At 40.2% G+C, this 23,610-nt stretch overlaps 1 protein-coding gene across 11 annotated transcripts in view; it reads right to left on the reverse strand.

Annotated features, from left to right (window-relative positions):
• Positions 1 to 23,610, reverse strand: part of LOC148868101 (uncharacterized) — a 78,163-nt gene that overhangs the window by 16,478 nt on the left and 38,075 nt on the right. For 7 of the 11 annotated variants that reach the window (XM_088967328.1, XM_088967325.1, XM_088967329.1 and 4 more), the window contains 2 exons: positions 22,730 to 22,812; positions 22,480 to 22,580 (listed from right to left, as the gene is read on the reverse strand). In XM_088967328.1, the coding sequence (XP_088823454.1) occupies positions 22,480 to 22,580; positions 22,730 to 22,812 (184 nt within the window). Of the gene's footprint in view, positions 1 to 17,278; positions 18,089 to 22,479; positions 22,581 to 22,729; positions 22,813 to 23,610 lie in introns of those variants that run through there. The other 4 variants (XR_016106487.1, XR_016106486.1, XR_016106488.1 and 1 more) reach the window with 3 other exon arrangements.

Genomic DNA, 23,610 nt, shown 5'->3' on the forward strand with positions numbered 1-23,610 from the left:
ATTCCATTCCTTTATTTTCTCTTTTAAATTCTTGGGTTTCATGTGGAATCTAATCGCTTCCCAAACAGCTTTGGGGTTGTCTTCCTCCCACCACTCCTTGATTTTTTGCATAAACTCTAGGATGGTAAGCCACATGTTCTCGAATCTAAATGGCTTCGGCCCCTCTCCCCCCACTTCTTGTTGAATGCAAATCGGCCAATGATCCAAAGTGACTTTGGGTGATATTCTGCTTACCATATTATTCCAAAGATCCTCCCAATCCATAGACACAAGGAATCTGTCCAATTTTGAGCATAAAGGATTTTCTTGACAATTAGTCCACGTGAATCTTTGTTGACCACTTTCAATCTCCTTTAGCTCAAAGGTTTTTATAAATCTACTGAATCTCCTCATGCTGGTGGACACCCTCTGTCTTGGCTTGTTAGATTCATTAAGATGTCTAATCACGTTTGTTAGTGGATTTGTTTTAGTATAATTTCTCACATAACATAATTCACCCAATCAGACTAATAACTGGGTTTTTTGTTATTTGGGTAAGCCCCATTTGGAAAATCATGTAGATATTCCCTTAATTACATCTCTGCTAGGGGCAGAGAAAATCTTTTGATTCTGATTCAGAAGTACCAACGAATAGAGACTAAACTAAGTATCATTTTTCTACAGAATTTTTCTTTGAAAATTCTGGTATATATTCCCTCTTTGTTTGAAAGTAAACCATCATATAAAGAAACAAACATTGTATGCATAACAATTAAATAGGTATCATAAAAAGCATGTTTCATCAACAAGGCTACAAATGGCCTTTAAATTGTGCTTGTGTGCATTATCATGCTGTGAGGAACCATAATCAGCCAAGTTTCATGAACAAGGCTGTAGATGGTTGTCTCCTTACATATATTTCAATATGAAACAAGGAAGAAAAGAACAATAAAAGGAAGAAAGAAAGGAGTGAGAGGAATAAATAGAATATGGTCTTCCATCTCATGTGGGAAGCACAAGGAGTATCATATTGAAGAGGTGTAGGAAGGAAACCAGATTCCCTACCTTTTTTTCCTTTTTCTTTTATGCTCTCCACACCAATATTCTTCTCTTTTCTCTTCCCACTTGTTTCTTAGTGCTAGAAATCCTGTAGATAAATTAGTAATAGCCAACAAGAAGGCATTTGCCCCTTCTCCTTGTAGGAGAGGGGTTTATATAGAGGAGGGAGGTGGTTAAGTAACTCCCCACCCCTCTTCTTAGAGTGCCAAGTTTTACCCCATTTAAAGTGGTTAGAGGAGGAAAAATAACTCTCTCCCCTAGGGTGACATGTGTCCCCCCACTTCAAGTGGTTAAAGGAGGGAAAATAACTCTCTCCCCTAGGGTGACAAGTATCCCCCCACTTTAAGTGGGTAGAGGGAAAACAAATCCTTCTTCCTGGGGTGACATGTGTCCCCCCCACTCAAAGTGGTTAGAGGTAGGGGTTTCCATAAAAAACCGAAAAACCGAACCAAGAAAACCGAACGCCAAATGCGGTTAACCGAACCGGCCAGTATATATATTTTTAATATATGTCACGTATTTTCTATGTATATATTCATTATATATATAAATGTATACTTGTATTATATTTATAGTGATCTATTTATAAATATATTATATATTATATATTTTTCAAATATTTATAATATTTTATATATCATTTATTATTTAATATATAATATTATACATATATTTGTATAATATATACTATAAATATAAAAAACTGAAAGACCGAAGAATTGGACAGGTCAAAAACCGAAACCGGCGGACCGGTTAACTGGTGGTACCGGTTCGGTTTCGGTTTGGAGAATTGGAAAAACCGATACCACTGGTTCGGTTTACAAAAAAGTGCCATGGTTCGGTTAACCGAACCGTGGACACCCCTAGTTAGAGGGGGGAAAATAACTCTCTCCCCTAGGGTAACATGTGTCCCCCCACTTAAAGTGGTTAAAAGAGGGAAAATAGTCCTCTTGTTGGAATAGGATAAGTGGCATCCCCTCATAAATAAGTGAAAGACCTCACAATTAATTAATCAAAATGGTTTTATTCTTTTAGGGCCTGTTGTTCCATTAAATGGGCTCTATTGCAAGCCCTTTAAATGCTTATTGCATTACAAACAAGCCCGATTAATTTGGGGTCTGCTGTTCACTAAACTAGATTGCATGCCCCTTTCTTTATTAAAATGTTTCAGCCCACCAATAAGACTGACTGGGCTTATAAGAAAGCCCGTTTTTCTTCTTTATTATTATTTTTTTAAGTTGTGACTAGGAGTATCTTAATAACTTGCTCCCAATCCAGCAAACTTAACAACGTTAAAATCACCCCCCTAGACACCACGGTCCCTGCCACAACATTCTCACATCTGCCAACTCTTCCCATAGCTCATTTCTTTCCCTGTACGAATTAGGTCCGTAGACGTTTGTGAGTACACATGTGCAACTGTCATCTACCTTCCTTAATTTTATCGACACCGAGAATCTTCCTATAAATTCCTCTATGCACTCTATTGTCTCCCCATTCCATAGGGTGACTATCCCTCCCAATGCCCCACAAGATGGGGCCATAGCCCAACCAATCCCTTTGCCTCCCCAAATACTTCTCACCCATTTTCTATCACGATCATAGCCTTTGATTCTTGTAACATTACAATGCCTAGCTTTTCTCTCAATAATTCCTTTACGAGCCTTCTTTTTGTTGCTCTCCCCAATCCTCTAACGTTCTAACTCACTATCTTCTTTTCACCTTGGTTCTAGTTCCCTTTTACCCTTCCCACTCTCTTCACCTTTCATTTCTCCTTCCCCTACTTTCGTTCTCCTTAGCTCTCTTGCCCCAACCACTTCTTAGTTTTTCCTAGGGGTGGCAACGAGCCGAGCTCTTCATGAGCTACTCGAGCTCGGCTCGGTTTCAACCGAGCTCGAGCCCAATTCACTGGCTCAATTAAGAAATGAGCCGAGCTAATTTTTTATTTTTATAAAACATTTTTTCTCAAAATCAAGCTTGAGCTTACAAGTTTTTGACTAGAGCCGAGCTCGAGCCTTGTACTTTTCGGCTCGAATCCACCCCTAATTTTTCCACCTCCCTCGATTTCCTCTTCCCTGTTTTACCCCAATTGGCCTTCAACTTCATTTGGGTCTTGGCTGGAGCTGACTTAGAACTTTTTAACCCCATTCTTTCAAACCATTTCATTAACGGGATCTCCTCATCTGATTGGCCTTCTCCTGGGCTTTTCGCCTCTCCTTCCGCTTCCTTCTCTCCACCTTCACTTCTCCCTATCTCCAATGCTGAATTCTTTGTACTTTCCACTATTACCCTTTCCTCACCTTTCCCCCTAGAGCCTAGAATCCCCAAGTCTCCATCCTTGGCACTTTCAATATAATGGATTTCTCTTAGGTCATGGTTAGCAGCTGAAGAATCTGTAGAGGCACCACTAGCACCATTAGTAACCAAAAGCAAATTTGCATCATTACCTAACAAACCCTGTGCCTCTGGGATGGCTAAGAGGGACGGATCGATGGATGATTTCTAACCATAGCCGAAACCCGACTCGACAAGTGCTTCTGTTAGGGAGTAATCCGTCTGAATCAATTGGAATTGACCTGGTTCTGGTGCTTTATTCTTGCTTCGGTCTCACCCAGGAGAGGGACTCGTTGAAGTTCTCGTAACCAGAGGGGCCGAACCTCACGCATAAGTCTTCGGTTAGATCTAACTAGGTGGTCTGAGGGTGGGTCTTACGATACCATTGATATCACATGATAGCTTCACCGTCTATTTGAATGGCGGCGATAGGGACTCTCTGGCCAGCTGGGGTCTCATGAAATTCAAAGTAATTCTCGGCCCAATAGATCCAAGGGATGGGGGTCATCACCTGAGTAGAGCGGAAAGTCTATCTTGGCGGCCTTGACGGGAACACTCCTCTCCTGCTTCCTCTGCTGCTGGACCCTTCGGTTTCCGTAGCTCTTGGTGCCGTAGACATCCGTTCGAAATGTTCGACCAATGCTGAGACTGTCTCCTTACTGTCTCTCAGCTCATTGATGGTCTGCTGAACCTCTCCTTCGATCGATAAATCCTTTCTTCTGCTGATGTAGACCTGGTAGTCAAAATCAAGGCTAGGCTCTGATACCAATTTATGGGTCTACCACCTTCAGAACTCAGTACTAATGGAGCTGGTTCGAGGAAACTCACCCTCCTGAAATGGATGAGAGGGGTAGGAGATACAATAGGGGAGGGGAAAGAAGGAAAGGAGAGAGACAAAGGAGATACTAATGGGGTTCTCTTCTATATCCTTTACGCAGCCTCTTACAAGTATTTATAATGCATGACGGGAGGACACGACCTCTAACAAACTCTAATCAATCCCCATGACATGGATGGCGCGTGTAAACAAACCTCAGAGGTGGTGTTATGCACATGATCTGTGGAATGCTATGAATTGGGGCTTGAGCCTGTTGGGCCTGGGTCGCATCATTTGGGCTTTCTTCCATGCTAGACCTAACAGTGGCACACAAGGAAAGGGTTATGTGGAAATGTATTAGAGCTGCTCTCTTGTGGACTATTTGGGAAGAAAGAAATGCCAGAATTTTCCTATTAAAGGAAATAAGTCTCTCTGAGGTGAAGGAATGCACTTTGACAAGGGAAATACGTTGGCTGAAAACATTAAACTGTTTTTCTGATTTTACCTTTAATGATCTTTGGAGAAATTGGTTAGCAGTGGCTAATTCCTCTACTAGGAAAAACAGAAGGGTTGTAGATTGGACATCTCCTAAGGTGTTATTAAACTGAACTTGGATGGGAGCAGCTAGGGTAGTCTAGGGCCTTCAGGTATATGAGGGGTTCTAAGAAATAAGGACAGCAACATTATTTCCTTATTTTCAGGACCGGTGGGAGTGGGTGATTCTACAAGGGCAGAAATACTAGCTGCTGTTCAAGGGATACAGATTGCGAACCAGCATGGGGTGGAGCATTTAATAATTGAAGGTGATTCTTAGGTGGTGGTGGTGGGGTGGCTCTTGAAACCAGATTCTGTCATTTGGGGTTATAGAGATCTTTTCAAAAAAGTGAAATGGCTAACTAGCAATATGAGAGTTAGTGTTCAGTGGGTGAGCAGATTGGTAAATGTTGTAGCTGATTCATTAGACAAACAAGGGGCTTCTTGGGACTGTCTTTATTGGGCTACATTGTGACTTGTTCTAATTGATTTTGAAAAACTGTATTTAATTTCTTTTTTTTTTTTTTGATCAATAACATCATCTTCATTAAATTAAGAGAAGAGAGGGAAAAGAATACAAAGGCAGATAAAATAACTTAGCTCCCCCAAAACAGAAAACACAGGGAATGCAAAGAAAAATTAAAAACTAGCCCAAAAAACAGCCTCCCTATTCACTCTTTGCTTGGCCAATCCATCCGCAAATGAATTGGCACTCTTCTTCACCTAGCTGTACTGAATCTCAATGTCCCTACCCAGCCATAAGAACTGTTTTTTCTCATTGTTAAAGTTCCACAAACCACTGTCCTCTGTCTTCAACCAATTAACCACCACCTTCGAATCACCTTCCAGAATCAAGCGGCTAACATTTAATTCTTTTGCTCTTCGAATTCCTTCAAGCGCTGCAAGGATCTCAGCCCTAAGAGAGTCACCTTCTCCAATAGGGCCAGAGAATAAAGCAGTAACAATCCCTTCCTCATTCCTGAAGACTCCTCCAATCCCAGAGGGCCCTGGATTCCTTACACTGCTGCCATCAAAATTCAGCTTTATAAAGGTCGAGGGGGGAGGGGACTAGAACGGACAAAGAGTCCTCTTGCATCTAGCAGTGGAAGCAATCTCTTTCCAGTTTCTTAGCAAGTCATCCATAGGACAATCTGAAAACAGCTCCAAAGATTTTAGCCAGTGGACAGCTCTTAAAAGGATTCGATCTAACAAATCTTCCAATGTTTTTTCCTTGTCAAAAAAAATGCGTGAGTTTCTTTCTTCCCACAAAGACCAGCATACCGCTGCCCTAATACACATCCACATAGTCTTCCCTCGCTTCTTAGGCCAACTGAAAAAAGGAGGAGAAAACAAACCTTTGACAGTCTCCGGAGGATACCAAGAGCACCCAAAATGGGAGAAAACCCACTCCCAAACAGTTTTAGCAACCTTACAAAAGACCATGAGGTGATAGCCAGATTCCCCATCAGCTTTACAAAGAGCACATTTATTAGGAAGTAGACAATAGTTGGGTCTCTTTCTTTGAAGTAAGTCTAAAGTGTTGATTCTTTCTAGGAAAATTTCCCAACAAAAAAAACCCACTCGAGGAGGAATAGGTCTTCTCCAAATTTCCTTAACTGGAAAGGACAACCCCAGGGGTGTAGGAGGCTGAGTTAAGGTTTCAAAGAAAGAAGCACAAGAAAAGGTACTAGAGCTAGAAAGGGTCCAAAATCTGGTGTCTTCCTTAGTAGGGTTTAGGAAGACACCCTCAAGGGAGAGGCTAGCAGAGCTACCAAGCTATCCAAGTCTGTATCCCTAATTGCCCTATGCAGGCCAAGGTTCCAACCAAAGCCCGAAGTGGAGGCTGAAGGGACCAAGAAAGAAGAAATGGGTTCATTTTTCAAGTCTGAAAGAGCATACAAGGAAGGAAACTGGTCTTTCAGAGGAGAATCCCCAACCCAAAGTTGTTCCCAGAAATTTATTCGGTTACCAGAGTGTAGACCATGCCTGATCCAAGGGGAGAAAACCTGAAGCAGATTGTAGATGGATTTCCGAGGAGAAGCAGCTGAAGCCCTTGCCAAGATTCCAGGATCCCAGCCATTGTCTTCCAGCCCATGAATGCTAGCCACAATCTTAGTCAACAATTTATCCATTTCCAAAGAGAACCTCCACAACCACTTCCCCAGTAGAGCCATGTTCCTTTTCTTGAAATTACCAATCCCAAGACCTCCTAGTTTTTTACACCTAGAGACCACCTCCCAACTCACCCTATGATCTCTCTTCTCCTCTCCAGGCTCCCAGAGAAAGTTCCTTATTAATTTTTCCAAAAAATTTGAAACCTTTGAGGGGATCTTAAACACTGATAGAAAGTAAACAGGAAGGTTAGCTAGGGTAGACCTAATGAGAGAGACTCTTCCACCTAAAGAAAGATAATTCCTCTTCCAGGCCGCTAGCCTCTTCTCAAACCTCTCCACTACCGGAGCCCAAAAGCTAACACTCTTAGGATTATCTCCTAAAGGGAGGCCTAAATAAGTCAGGGGCCAGTCCGTAATTGCACAGCCTAGCTCACTTGCAAATTCCCTTAGGTCTCTTTCGTTCACATTCACTCCTGCCACACAACTCTTATCAAAGTTTACCTTGAGGTTAGATATCTGCTCAAAAAGTTGTATTGTCAACTTTAGATTCCAGATCCAATTGAGGTTCCCTCCTTCACAGAAAAGGATAGTATCATCTGCAAACTGTAGAAGAGTTAAGGGAACCTCCTCCCTTCCTACTCTCCACCCTCTTATCAGATTCCTCGAGTCTGCTCAATGGATCAATCGCCCAAGCACATCAACAATCAGGGTGAAAAGAAAAAGGGAAAGAGGATCTCCTTGTCTTAGACCTCTCAACACCGGAAAGAAGTCAACCACAGTCCCGTTCACCAGGATAGAATAATGGCAAGTCCTAACACAACCCCAGATCCACTTACACCATCTGTCACCAAAACCAAAATTCCTCAACACCTCCATCAAGAAAGACCAATCAACCAAGTCAAAAGCCTTCTCCAAATCCAATTTGCAAACCACTCCCTTCTTCCTTGACTTCCTAAAGCTCTCCAAGCTCTCATTTGCAATGAGAATCTAATCGGTGATCTGTCTTCCCTCCACAAAAACACTATGGTTGGGTGCAATAATAGAGGGGAGCACCTTCTTTATCCTGAGAGACAGCACCTTTGCAATGATTTTGTACAAGCTAGTCACCAGACTAATAGGTCTAAAATCTTTTGGTTGAGAAGCATCTTTCTTCTTTGGGACTAAGGCAATGAAAGTTGAGTTCAAGCCCGGGTTTATTACACCCCTCCTGTGGAACTCCTCAAAAATCGATGTAAGATCATTCTCCAAAATATCCCAACAATCCTGGTAAAAGGCCATTGTGAACCCATCTGGACCCGGAGCTTTTGTCCTATCCATAGAGAATACTGCTTCCTTTACCTCCTCCATATCAAACATTTTTTCTAACCACTCTCTCTTCTCTGCACTAGAGTCGGCCTATCCAAACCCTCCAACCACACTCTCTCATTCATAGGCCTTCTAAAAATAGATTTGAAGTGGTTTACTAGAGTCTCTGCAATTTCAGTTGGGTGAGACAAAGCCGCTCCATCAACTTCCAAATTAGAGATGTAATTCTTCTTTCTCCTTCCATTTGCCATTGAATGGAAAAACCTTGTGTTTCTGTCTCCCTCCTTTAGCCACTTACACCTAGATTTTTGTCTCCAACTGATTTCCTCCTTAATCAGGATGTCCTCCATTCGCCTCCTCAAAACCCATCTCAACTTCCTTTCTTCCTCTCCAAAGGGGCCTCTCTCTTCCTTCAGGTCCAAATCCTCGATTTGCTCCACCAAAACTTGCTTTCTCTCTTCTAATCTTCCAAAGTCCAGCCTATTCCACTCCTTTAATTGAGATTTTAAGTATTGGAGTTTCTTGTGGAACCTCATTCCCTCCCAATCAACTACCGGGTTAGCTTGCTCCCACCACTCTCTGATTTTCTGAGTGAAACCTGGATGAGTCAACCACATATTTTCAAACTTGAAAGGGGTAGGCCCTAATCCTCTTATTTCCTCATTGACCAACACTATAGGCCAGTGGTCTGAAGTAAGTCTAGGGAGAGCCCTAGAAGTAATATTGCCCCAGTGTTCCTCCCAATCTGTTGAGAACAAAAATCTGTCCAACTTAGAGCAAATTGGTCGTGATTGAAGGTTGGACCAAATGAAGTTATTATTTAGGAAAGGAAGTTCTTTGAGATTAAAAGAGTCCACAAATTGGTTGAACTTCCTCATACTTGTCACTCTCTGTCTCGGGTTGTTGGTTTCCTCCATAAATCTCACTACATTAAAATCCCCTCCCACGCACCAAGGTCCATCCCAGAGGCCTCTAATGTCACTCAATTCTTCCCATAATTTCTCCCTCTACCTATAGTCATTGGGGCCATACACATTTGTTAGTACCCATTCATATCCATCCTCCACCTGTCTGAACTTTAGGGAGACAGAATGATCTCCAATTAGCTCCTCCACACCTAAGAGTATCTCTTCTTTCCACAGGGTCACAATCCCTCCCGAGGAACCCCACGAAGGAGCAACCACCCACTTTATACCTCTAGAACTCCACACACTCCTTGCCCATTAGCAATCAAAATCCATTCTTTTGGACTCCTGAAGCATTACCACATCCGGATTAAACTTCTTAATTACCTCTTTGATTGTTGCTCTCTTCCTAATGCTGCCCAACCCCCTCACTTCAAACTTCTTTTGGACTCCTGAAGCATTACCACATCCGGATTAAACTTCTTAATTACCTCTATTTAGACCCTTTTCTTCTAATCCCTTTCACTTCAAACTTCTTGTCCCCCTCAATACCTTTTTTTAACCTCTCCACTTCACTCAGCCTTCTAAACTTCATCTTGCTGTCCTCTTTTTTTTTGCAGGTAGGCTTTTAGATCATTCGGGTTCTTCAACTTGCACACCAACTTTTTCACAAACTCTACAACTGACTCTTCCCCATTAGTTTCCTCTTTTTCCAAAGATGCACTCTCCTCACTCCTAGGAAACTTCTTGTTCCTTCTCACATTACCTCCAACTACAGCCCTTTCTGTTCCCTCCAGGCTCCTTCTCTGGAAATCCTTCATTTCCACTTCACCCAAGAGGCTTTCTAAGATTTCCCATATTATTGTCTCTCTGCAAGTTTCCTCACCCACTTCCCCCCCTTGTAGACTCGCTGTGGTTTTCAGACCAAGGGCTTCCGACTCTTGGTTGGGAAGAGAATCTGGAACAAGAGACACAGAGCGCTCATTAGTAAAACTGTATTGATAGAGTTGAGGGATTTACCTAAGGTAGAGAAGTGAGGAGAGAGCAAAGGCGAAGGAGTGGTAGTCACCTTCTTTTTTGAGAAATTAGAGCACTCTGTCTCCCAGAGTTGGGGGAAGAAAATCCCTGTTGTTGTATCAACACAATGACCCCTTTTCTGTACCCAAGTATGTACCTCTCTGTGAGGTACCCTTGTTCAGCTCTGAGAAGACCCGAGCTACCTCCTTTTCGGCCTCTTGCAAAGCACTAGAACTAGGGGGGGGGGGGGGGCTCAACTAGATTTGGGTTAAGATCATTCACCCGCTCCTCCCCCTCTACCTTTCCTTCCCCCACCGAATCCCCTAAGAACAAACAATCCAGGCTAAAAGTATCCATGTTCTGATCTTTAGATAGAGCTTCAACAGCCGCACTGCCTAAACTCCCATAGGCTTCTGAACTTTCATCATAATCAAAATCTGAACCGCAGCTTATCCAACCTTGATCAGCCTCTTCCTTCTCTTCTGGTCTGCCTCTCAAATAGCGTGGGTTCGGGCGATCAGGAATGTTGTGTTTTTGCGCATCGCTGGCTGCCCGTCGGACCCAGCACAGAGGCCGGCATCCTTCTACCTTGCTCGCTAACTTCGCCCCTCCACAGTTGAGAGGGCGAGACTTAGACGATGATAGATGAATGTTGCCATCTATCATCGCCCCAAGCCTGCCCCGCCCCACGTGATGACTTAAGTTGTCATGTGGGCTTTTAAAACCAAGTGAAGGCTCACCCACTGACCCGACCGGCCCAATCTTCCTTAAAGCCAGTTCAGAGAAAGACTTAGAGCACAAACGACTCTTTCCCATTTTAGCCACGTCAGCATAGGACGGGCCACCCTCTTTAAACAACCCCTCTTCAAAACAATTTGAATTAGAAGCCTTAAAAGGAAAGCTTCCAGACTTGGGGCACCCCTGCGACTGTTCCCCTTCCTCTGTATTTCACCCACACGCACCAGGCTTTCCCGCCAGCCCCTGAGGGCCACGTGTACACCAACCTGCAAGCTCGTCAGTTCCTTCAACCTCTGGTCGTCTTCCCCAAAGCAAGGCTTCATCTTCTGAAGCTAATCAGACCTGGTGCCAAGCACCTTCTGAGAGAACTTCGAAGGCCTGTGGCAAGTTCTCCGGTTTGATCCCAGCAACCTTGAAGTTCCACCGCTCTCAAGTTTCTTAAGTTAATCTCCAACAGAACTCCAACCAATGCTCTAATAATTTTCCTCAGCATTTGATCATTCCAAAGGTTGAAGGAAAGACCGAGAAGTTTAATCAAAAAGTTGTCGGCACTGGGTTCAACTTCGTTGCAATCTGGAGCCCAATTCTGGACCTGAATCAAACTTCCTTCTACAAGGAAAGTACTAAAGATCAATTTCTTATCTCCAATATCTAATAAAGCTTTCTTTTCAGCAAAAGGAAGGGATTGAATGGGTTAATGTCTCAACCCAACGGATGTGAAATTAAGTAGGGCACGTTGGGCCTAATGGGATGGAAGGTTTTAGTGGGACCCAATGTATGGGCCCTCTAACGTATTGGCCCAAGGTGTTGGAGCCCAATATGAATTGAAGAAAATAAATAATAAAAAAAAAGAGGGGGGGGGGCGGGGGGGGAAGAAATTCTATTTGGATCTTGACTGACCACATTACCCATGAGGTGTTATTACACCTAGCTGCCAAATGGCCTCTTCACAAATGATTTCCCACTCAGTTCAACATAGCCCCTTAATTAAGGGAGACCGATTCACTTGCCATTTCAGTCTAGAGAAGAGCATTTAAATTGAATTGTCGGATCTCCATGGCTTTCAATTTAATGTAATTTAAGAAGAAATGTTACAACTAATCAATTGGATTTCCTTTTATGTGTAGCCCAACCATGTGCCAAGTGGCACTTGGTTCCAAGTACAGCTAGGGATTGAAATTAACTTCAATTAAAGGACCTAATTACCTTAATCAGGTTAACAAAGTGATCACCGATATGTCAATTTAGTGGTCTCCATTTCAATCAACATTAAATGGTGATTAATTGAATTGAAACCATTCAAATCTTTCAAACCAGCTCATCGTCTACTGGTGAGCCTCTATAAATAGAGGAGAAAACAAGAAGATGCTCTCCTTGGGTTCTTCCCCCCCTTTGGCTCCTCAATTCAGCTCCATTGGCTTTGTTTCTTTTGACAAGAAAAAGGAAGGGACAACTGCATCTAGATCAAGGAAGGAAGATCCAAATTTTCATCTCCTCAACTATTGAAGAGTCAAAGCTACTACAAGTTTGCTACATCGATTGGGGGATTTCAGTCTTCAATTTACTGCAGTCAAAAGCCTCTGTCAAATTACTAGAGTCAAAAAATATTCGACAAATCCTTTAAGCCAAGAAGGCCTCCATCAATTTATCACAACCAAGGGACCTCTTACAACTAAAGGTTAGCATTGCAGTTCATGTTCAAATCAACAATTAATCGCGAACAAAAGCTTTATTCACATACAATTGGTCACTGCAAGTTCCTTCTACAACTACAAGTCACCAAGCTTTTCCGATCGTGTTTGTGGCAAGCTACAAGTACAAGTTCGGGTTGTGTTCGTGACGAGAATCAAAGGACTTTCTTTGCAAAAAAAAAAGAGTTTGTATCCAACTTACATTTCTGCAAAAAGAAAAAATAAAATAAATTTCTTTGAATTTGTCCACATTTTTTTGTAAATTTCTGTCACGCCCGAACTTGTACTCAATTTTGTCTCATTTTCACCATATTTCTTTTCCTTTTCCTTTTGGAAATCATCCAGGTGATGTTCTCCGAAGGTAGCCAAGCTAAGTTCCATGTCATGGGTGCGGGTGGCCATTTCCTCAAATGTTCGTGATTTTATTCCCTTAAGGATATAATGCAAACCCCAATGCATGCCTTGAATGCAAGTATTAATGGTTGAAGACTCTGAGAGCTTGTCTCGACAATTAAGATAGAGATTTCTCCACCTGTCGATATAGTCAACAATTGGTTCATCTTTTCTCTGTTTTGTGGTAGTAAGTTCGTACATGATTACAATATGTCGAGTACTGTAGAAGCGATCTAAGAACTCTCTTTCTAATTGACTCCAACTACTGATTGATCCAGAAGGGAGGTCAGTGTACCAATCGAACACGTTCCCTTGTAGGGATCGCACAAACTGTTTTACCATCAAATCGTCGTAGGTCCCAACATTGTTGCATGTCTCCACGAAGTGTGCAATGTGTTGCCTGGGGTTACCTTTCCCGTCAAATTGTTGAAGCTTCGGGGGTTGGTACCCTAATGGCATAGGCGTATGATTAATGTGCTCAGTGTATGGCTTATAGTATACACCGAGGATGACTGTGGAACACCCCCATATTGAGCACATATCGTGTCACCTGCCATGTTTTGGAGTTGTTGTACTGAGAGGGAGGCAACCGAAGCATATTGGGTGTCTCGTATGTTAGTACGTCCCGGCAACTCCTCTCATGGAGGGTCTACTTGTGAGGGGTTGGTGTGAAAACCCTTGCCTGAATGTCGTTGTTTGCATTTGTTCCATCTGGTTCATGAGAGAAGCAATTTGAAGGTCCTTTTCTTCCACCGTCTTTGTTAACTTAGCGATGGTCGCGGCCATTTCAGCAAGTTGTTCTTCCACAGTAGTAGCTCCCACCATCATAACGGGTGCTACCGAAGTGTAGGAGTATGTCTATATGTAATCGGACCCTCCAATCTCAGGGGAGTTGGGATGAGAGTTGAACCTTGAGCCAACACTAGATTCCACATCCGACACAGGTATTTTTCCACTTGGATGCTCAAGTGGAGTTGTTGAGATCAACTCTTTTCTCGGAGCTACCCCTTCCTTAGTAGCGTCCTTCACCATTGGTAGCCTTAAAGGTTCCGTTTTGGTGTTTCGGCTTTTTGAAGGGACCCCTAGAGTTGTAATAGCAAGAGATGCAACCAATTGTGAGTTCTTGGACCTCATCATGAGACGAGTGGTTGGTTTCTCATACTTAGAAGTTGGCAAAGCACCTGAACTAGGTGAACTTGTACTATAAGTTGCATTTTTCTTGTTGTTGACGACCATGGTTTAAAGTATCGATACGATACGCCCTGTATTGGGCGTATCGTATCGTATCTATTGAAAAAGATACGCTCTAAAACGCCTGTTTCCAGGTGCTTCGGAACCCTAGCTCTTTTAATAATAAAAAACATGTTTTTAGCTTCCCAAAAAACCAAAATTTGAAAAAAAAAAACTAAAAAAATAGTGTTTCGGGCGTTTCTAGGTACTGATACGATACTGCCGATATGCGTATTATATCGATACTTTGAACCTTGCCGATAACACTTGAAACGGTTTTCTTTGGAGCCATGTGTCCAAACTGTTTGCAAAAACAAACTTGATGTGCTGACTTGAGAGATGAGAGGAAAGTGAGGTCCCACCAGGCGTGCCAGAAATTTGTCGACACAAATTTTGCGCTAAATTTGGAGCACAAAAAAATGCGGACAAATTCAAAGAAATTTAATTTTTTTTTCTTTTTGCAGAAATGTAAGTGGGATACAAACTCTATTTTTTTTTGCAAAGAAAATCCTCTGATTCTCGTCACGAACATAACCCGAACTTGTAGCTTGTCACAAACATGATTGGAAAAGCTTGGTGATTTGTAGTTGTAGAAGGAACTTGCAATGACCAATTGTATGTGAACAAAGCTTTTGTTCGCAATCAATTGTTGATTTGAACATGAACCGCAATGCTAACCTTTAGTTGTAAGAGGTCCCTTGGTTGTGATAAATTGATGGAGGCCTTCTTGGCTTAAAGGATTTGTCGAATATTTTTTGACTCTAGTAAATTGACAGAGGCTTTTGACTGTAGTAAATTGAAGACCGAAATCCCCCAATCGATGTAGCAAACTTGTAGTAGCTTTGAATCTTCAATAGTTGAGGAGATGAAAATTTGGATATTCCTTCCTTGATCTAGATGCAGTCGTCCCTTCCTTTTTCTTGTCAAAAGAAACAGAACCAATGGAACTGAATTGAGGAGCCGAAGGGGGGGAAGAACCCAAGGAGAGCTCCCTCTTGTTTTCTCCTCTATTTATAGAGGCTCACCAATAGACGATGAGCTGGTTTGGAAGATTTGAATTGATTTGAATGGTTTCAATTCAATTAATCACCATTTAATGTTGATTGAATGAGGGCCACTAAATTGACATATTGGTGATCACTTTGTCGACCTGATTAAGATAATTAGGTCATTTAATTGAATTAATTTCAATCTCTAGCTGTACTTGGAACCAAGTGCCACTTGGCACATGATTGGGCCTACACATAAAAGGAAATCCAATTGATTAGTTGTAACATTCCTTCTTAAATTACATTATATTGGAAGCCATTGAGATCCGACAATTCAATTTAAATGCTCTTCTCTAGACTGAAATGGCATGTGAATCGATCTCCCTTAATTAAGGGGCCATGTTGAACTGATTGGAAAATCATTTGTTAAAACGCCATTTGGCAGCTAGGTGTAATAGCACCTCATGGGTAATGTGGTCAGTCAAGATCCAACCAGAATTTCTCCCCCCCCCCCCTTCTTTTTGTTTATTATTTATTTTCTTCAATTCATGTTGGGCTCCAACACCTTGTGCCAATACGTTAGAAGGCCCATACACTGGGTCCCACTAAAACCTTCCATCCCATTAGGCCTTAATTTCACATCCGTTGGGTTGAGACATTAACCCATTCAATCCTTTCCATGAGCTCTCCTCTTTCATTTGTTTATTGTTATTATTTTTTCTCTTTTTTTTTATACACCAACAGAGAGGTTGCACCTCGTGCCTCATTCATAAAAAAAATAATAATAATAATATAATTGGTTACCCTTTCAATCATGACCTATTAATAAAAAAAATTTCTATCATAACCTCATGGTCTCATGGAGTAACCTCTCCCTTCTTTTATCAATAACAAGATCAAAAGCATTTGGTTGGCTATTGAAAACATGGATGCAATATTTATATCTTATTGGAGGTTCAATATATAGGGGGATAGGCAAATGCATAAGGGTGATAATTTGTTGATTAAATTGAAGGGATTAAAGTAGGATATATTGTTTTAGGAGAAACGTTAAAGCTTTGTTAGGTGTTTCGAGGGTTACTTGAGTTTTCTCTATGGGAAGGATAATGGATATTTGTTTATTTGACAAGTCAACTGTAAGGGGAGGGGGAGGAGGGCTATGTATGTATCTTTTTAGGTTATTTATGTTTGATGTGCGGATAAATATGTATTAGTGGATGATGGATGTAAGTATTATATTTGTTTTGGTCTACATCATTGATTTCTTGTCATATTTTTTCCTTTTTGAACGAATTTTTATTTACAATAAAAAAATGTTGTAGTAATATCCCTAATCCCCACTGGTCATGGATAAGGGACACAGCCAAGAGGGCTGGCATACAGACCTAAAGATGCAATAATATGGTATAACGATCTCCAACAATGGTGGTTTCCCAATACGGTGGGCTCATCTTTACCCTAATGAGGCTATTCATCTAGGAAGCCAGGTTAGAAATCTATTTGAATAAGCTGTTTAATTTTAGATGCCACAGATCTAGGCTTTCTAAGGAAGTGCTGTGCTGTGAATGTCACAGTCCATCAGACTCTAAGAGATACATCTATGGGATCCTTTTGTTTTAATCCAGGTTACTGACACAAAGAAAGCAACAATACGTGGGCCATCTTTCCATGGGACTCTTTGTTTGAATCCACATTACTGATACAAAGAAAGCAACAATCTATGGGTAGGCATAAGGCCATTGTCCAATGTTGGTCCCACCTATGGTCTTGGGAGGGGTGCACTGGATGAGTCCGGATCAGGTAGGCACGTCATTAACGAACAGGATGTTTCACACAGCAGCACCTGGTTTTGACCAATGTTTTGGGAAGCAGACAGGACATCAAACCGAAAAAGAACCTGCACCCAGAGCCCCAGTCACTGTTTTCCCAGTTCAATAGGTGGTTCTGAATTCTGATGGCTTTCTTTGGACCAGACAGGGGTCTGGTTCATGGTTCAACTGGCCAATTGAATTTAATTTTCACAAGAAATATGTGTTAATATGTTAGAGTTGGGGTGCAGCTTGAGTCAGGTTGGGCTGAACAGTTGCTAAATTTTGAATGAATACAAGCCCAATGTAGTTCAAATTCTTCAAATCTGGGAACCTGATTTGTGCACCCCTAGTTAGAGTTGTACTTTTTTACAAACAAGTTTAGATTTTATTAAGTCTGAAAGTGTAAGCATTACAAGTGTCCCTTAGACAGGCACGAGCCGCTACTTCTCTGTAAATAAAACAGAAAAAAATTACAAGTGAGACCAAAACAAAGACTGTCTATTCACCCCTTGTTTGGCCAAAGCATCCGCTAACCCCTGTAGCACCATATTACAGATTCCGGATCCTTTAATTAACCCACCACCAATTTTGAATCTCCTTCAATCACCAAATTGGTTATATTCAATTCATTAGCAATTTGTGCTCCTTATAGGGCCACAGACAATTCAGCCTTGAGAGAGTCCCCCATCCCCACTGGGCCAGAAAACAAGGCTACCAGTTTGCCTTCCAAGTCTCTCACAACCCCTCCTATACCAGCAGTTTCTGGATTCCCCCTGCTACTCCCATAAAAATTCAATTTCACTTATTCTTCAGGTGGAGGTAGCCATACAGCATTTATTCTTTCCTTTCTTGAAGAACTTCTGGCAACTACTTCCTAATTTCTCCATATATCATCAGGAGAAATTTGAGAAAACAGGTCCAAAGATTTGATCCAATGGATCACCCTACACATCACACAATCCTTTATCTCTTCCTTGCTTCTTTCCTTCTCAGAGAAAATTCTTGCATTCCTCTCTTCCCAAATTGTCCAAGCCAAGTCTGCTCCAACACACCACTACATTATCCTCCCCCTCTTTATGGCCAAGTAAACATAGAAGGATCAAATATTAGATTAGTCCCCACTGATAAAGACCACCTGCACCCAAACAACGAAAAGAACCAATTCCAGATATCTGCAACAAAGGAGCAGGAAATCAGTAAGTGAGAGAAACTCTCATTATCAGATATGCACAAAACACACCAGTTTAGAGAGGCATAAATTGGGTCTCCTCTTCTATAGCATTTCCAAAGTATTAATTTTTCCATGAATTACTTCCCAACAAAAGGCTCTTATTTTAGGGGGAATAGGTTTGCATCAGAATTCTTTCAAGGGAAAAGAAGAAGGCAGAGAGTTACAAAGAGACTTGAAGAAGGAAGCAAATGAAAACAAACCCTTAGGGTGAGGGGTCCAAATAAGCTTATCTGACTTATCAGGATCAAGACATACACTGAAGAATTTGAAGCAAATCCAGACAAGCCCTCAATTCATCATCCCTTAACCCTCTACCAAAGCCAAAGTCCCAAATTATGATCCACTGGGAGAACAGGGAGAACAACGAATTTTGAAATACATTCATTTTTGTACAATAAGGATGGAAAAAGATCATGTTAGAGAATATCAACCTATTCAAGGACCTCACCTAACAGCTTAAGCTTTTAGGCATGGTTTCAAATGTCGCCAAATGTCGCTAATGTCACCCAACATATGTCGATGTCAAGACTCACCAACATGAAAATGGATGGTAATATAAAAATTACATTATTTCGGTTGACCAAATCGAACCAAATAACCAAAAAAAAGGACAGTTTTTCCTATTATGTCGACAGGATGTCAACTAATGTACATTAATAATATAATATATTGGTGTATTATAATAATATAATACAGTATATTAATATAAATTATTCCATTAATAATTTCTATTTAATATTTCAAATAAAATATTTATAAAAAAAGAATTAACAGGATATAAAACAAAAGAATAAATTAATTACTTTATAATATAAAACATAAAATATTCTTCGAGTAATAAAATATTAACTAGTTAGTATCTTTTAAAATATTTATTAAAATCAGAAAATGTTTATTAAATTTTATAATAAATCATATTCTACATTTAATATAAAAAATCAGAATAAATTTATTAAATTTTATACTAAATCATAATTTATTATAAATTTAGTATTAAACATCATAATAAATTCATTAAGTTTTATAAGAATTCAGAATTTATCATAATCTTAATACTACAAAAAGGAGAATCAGTATATTAAATTTATAATAAAACATAATGTATTATAACTTTAATATTTAAAAAATCAGAATAAATGTATTTCTATTTACTAGTGTGAAATAAATATATTAGAATTTATAATAAAACAGAATTAAAAAATAAGAAAAGAAAATATCATATAACCTTGTAAAAACATCAAAATGCATAATAAATCAGTAAATCATCATTTACTAATTTGTTATTGATCTTAGTTTCTTAGCTTTATATAATGGTTGGGAATAAGATAATAGTCTAGAAATATGTATTAATGCTTCTTTTATCATTTTACAAAATATCATTGCATATTTCCACATATTTCATAATATTTCCACAATGTCTCGAATTTTTACAATATTTCATAATATTTCCCCTCGACATTTCCGACATATTTCCTATATTTTGGTAAGCGACATTTCCATCGACATCGACATTTTAAACCTTGCTTTTAGGTTGAATGGTTCTTTGACATGGTATCAAAGCCACTTCGACCAAGTGGTCTAGTGTTCAATCCTCCTCGCCCCCATTATAATTAATTAAGTTTCAACACAAGGTATGGGTGGGCCTGTGCTTGTTCACCCTTCAAGCCCGATGGGCTTTCGTGTGAGGGGATGTGTTAGAAAATATCAACCTATTCAAGGACCTCACCTAACACCTTAAGCTTTTAGGTTGAATGGTTCTTTGACAGATCCTTTAGAGGGTAAGAACCAACCCAAACATCCTCCCAAATTTTGATAAAATCCCATGAACAAGCATCATACCTAATGAACTAGAGGACAGTGGACAGAATACCATGAATTGCCTTCCATGGAGATGATAAGGTAGCCCAGTTAGAAACACCAGCATCCCAGCCATTCCCCAAGCTACCATGTATATTGGCTATTACTTTATGCCAAAGTCTATCCCGTTCCCGTTGCCATCTCCATAACCACTTTCCTAGCAATGCCACGTTCTTTTTATCCACATTCCCAACTCCCAAGCCTCCTTCTAAGTTTCTACTCACAGTCTCCAAAAAACCAAGTGGTCTTTTTTGCCCTCTCCCGACTCCCACAAGAAGTCCCTCATCAGTTTCTCAATCTTCTTTATCTCCTTTTTAGGGATCCTAAAGCCTGACAAGTAGTAGATTGGTAGATTAACAAGTGTGGACTAAATCAAAGTAATCCTATCCCAAGTGAGATATAACTTCTTTCCAAGTTACTAGTCTCTTGGCACACCTTTCAATGATTGCTCCAAAATCTACTCTCTCGGGTTTGCACCTAGGGAAGCCCTAAGTAAGTTAGAGGCCAACTAGATATGGAACATTCTAGGACATTTTTGACAACAATAAGGTCCCCTCTTCCATGTTAAGTCCCAAATACAACTCTTCTCAATATTAATTTTAAGATTGGAGACAAGTTCAAATTTTCTCACAAAAGCTTTCAGATTCCTCGCCAAAAGTTGTTCTACCCCCTCATAGAAAATTAAAATATCATCTGGAAACTGTGAGTAATTAGTAAGCTATCCTTTCCAACCTTTCATCTATTAATTTCATTCTCCCTTTCAGCCTTATAAATTATTCTACTTAAAACATCTGCTTCAAGGGTGAAAAGAAAAGGTGCAAGGGGGTCTCCCTGACTCAAACCTCTACAAGTTGGGAAGAAGTCTCTCACAAACCCATTGACCAGAATCAAATAATGAGTTAATCACAAGACTTAACACATCTAAAAATTCAATTACACTATTTCTCCACAAATCCACATGATTTCATTACCTCAATTAAGAACGTCCAATCCACTAGATCATAAGCTTTCTCGAGGTCCAGCTTACATACAAAGCCTTTTTTCCTTGATCTTTTCATTTCTTCCACGCATTCATTCACAGTGATAATTTGGTCAACTATTTGTCTTCCCTTTACAAAAGCCCCTTTTTGCCAGTTGATTAAGGTTGGGAGAACTATTTTTAGCCTCACAAAGGGGACCTTACCAATAATCTTATACAAGTTGGTCACTGGGCTGATCGGTCTAAAGTCCTTTGGATGGCAAGCATCAGGATTCTTTGGGACAAGAGTTAGAAAGGTTGCATAAGGTTGCATTTATCCCCGAACTAATGAAGCCCCTTTCCACAAATTCATTGAACACCTCAACTAGATTATGTTTCACAATTTCCCAACAATCCTAACAGAAGGCCATACCGCCATAGTGAAATTGTCTGGCCCAGAGGCTTTGGATTTGTTCATTGAGAAGATTGCCTTTCTTATCTCCTCTTCTTCAAAATTCCTTCCCAACCAGCAGACTTCTTTAGATTGCAAGCAAGTCCATTCAAGATCCTCCATTACGATTTTTTCATTTAGGGGTCTTCTAAATATGGACTTAAAGTGGTCTACAAATCTCCTATCTCACTTTGATTAATTATCTCCTGCCCTTCTACCTCCATTTTAGCCACATAATTCTTTCTCCTTCTCCCATTTTCCAAAGCATGAAAATATTTTGTGTTGCCATCCCCTTCTTTTAACCACTTTCACCTAGATTTCTATCTCCAGCTGATCCCTTAGTAAGGTTTCTTCCAATTCTCTCTTTAATCCCATATGCTTCGTTACACCTTTCCAAATCACACCTCCCAAGTCCTACTTCCACCAAGTTTCTACTTTCCTTACAAAGTCTAGGTAAGTAAGCCACATGTTTTCAAACCTAAAAGGGGTGGGACCACTTAGAAAGGTTTCAGGACTTAGTTTGATAGGGAAGTGGTTTAAGGTGACTCTAGGTAAAGTTCTTGATACTAGGTTCTCCTCATAGTTTTCCCACTCTTCATTAAACAAAAACCTATCCAGTTTGGAGCAATGGGAAACTTCTTGAAAATTGGACGAAGTGAATCTAGCTTGCAAGAGAGGGATTTCCTTCAGCTCACATGAATCTGTGAAGTCATTGAACCTCCTCATACTGGAGATTACTTGTTGTTTTAGTTGGAGTTGTAATTCTTTCACATCTAAAACAAATAGCAATATATCCATTATATTCTTTTATGACCTCTCAAGGAAGGATATGTTAAAAAGCTTTTATTCCATACTTTGAATATAATAAAAATGAGACAGATGAATCACATGAATCAAAACAAAATAACATCAATCTAAAGTAAATGCTTCCTGAATAATGTCAACAAGTATCACTGAGCAATATGAATTGTATTACAGTTGTATATAAATATTTTTCAACCATAATCATGTTTTTTAGCTGTAAAATGAACTTATGGGAAGAATATCATAAAACATTTTAACTTACCCTTGCATTTACATTCAAGTACACAAAACAAAAAAGCATCAATGCTCTGCGCCTTGCCTGGCGTTGATTGATCCCATCAATTAGCTTTTCAGAAAATGGTGCTACAGAGATGACATAAAGCAACTGAACTTATCAGAACATAAAGACAAAGCACATTGCTCCCATAGGTAAACAGAATTGCTACATTGCAAAGGATATAGAATTATTGTTAATATCAGAAAAAAATTGCTTGTGGTGGTCAGCGTCTTACATAATGTATCTGCTTTAGATGCATCAATATCCTCCAAATCCACCTCATGAGTGCCTCCATTACCATCTATATAGGTGCATGATCTGTATGTGAGATATCTTGGCAATTTTAGAATTATGTATTTCTATGCATAATGCAATCTTCTCTCCAGCATATATTCAGACTGTAGTCTCACTCATAAATTACATGTATAGTGTTATATATTAAAAATCTTTAGAAATTCCATCTAGCCCATAAAAAGGATGATACCATGGAAATGCACTAGGGCTGCAATATTGTGGCCCATTTGGGAGGAAAGAAATGGAAGGCGGTTTAGGGATAAGGTACAAGATAGAAGAGTTATCATTTGATTTCATCATTTTGAAAGTGGCTCATTGGGTTAAAAGTTTAGAACCATGCGATTATTCAGCACTTTCTCCACCGATGACATTGTTAGAAACTGGCAGCTGATCGCAAATTCATCCATTAACAGGGTTGCTACTCACCCTCTATGGGATTCCCTACACCTTGTTCAACTTAACTTTGATGGATGCAGCAAGGATAACCCAGGCCCCGCTGCAATTGGGAGTCTTTAGAAGCAGTGATGGAGACTTTTTAACTCTCTTTTCAGGTCTAGCAGGCCAAGGAAATACAATCAGAGCTGAAATACTAGCAGTTCTTCAGGGATTGAGATTGGCAAAGAGAAGAAACTATACAAACATCAATGTAGAAGGGGATTCAAAATTGGCTGTGGGTGGGTTCAAAATGAAGAAAGCTGTCCTTTGCAAATATAAACACTTACTGAGAGAAATAAAGGAACTCAAAATGAAGAAAGCCCTCAGGAGGAAGACTCCAGAATCCAGGGTTGGCACAATTCAGGCTCATTTTCAGTTCAACCTTTT

Source organism: Nelumbo lutea, chromosome 2 (genome assembly GCF_056320005.1).
Source record: "Nelumbo lutea isolate HS-2025 chromosome 2, American lotus-T2T, whole genome shotgun sequence".
NCBI lineage: Eukaryota > Viridiplantae > Streptophyta > Magnoliopsida > Proteales > Nelumbonaceae > Nelumbo > Nelumbo lutea.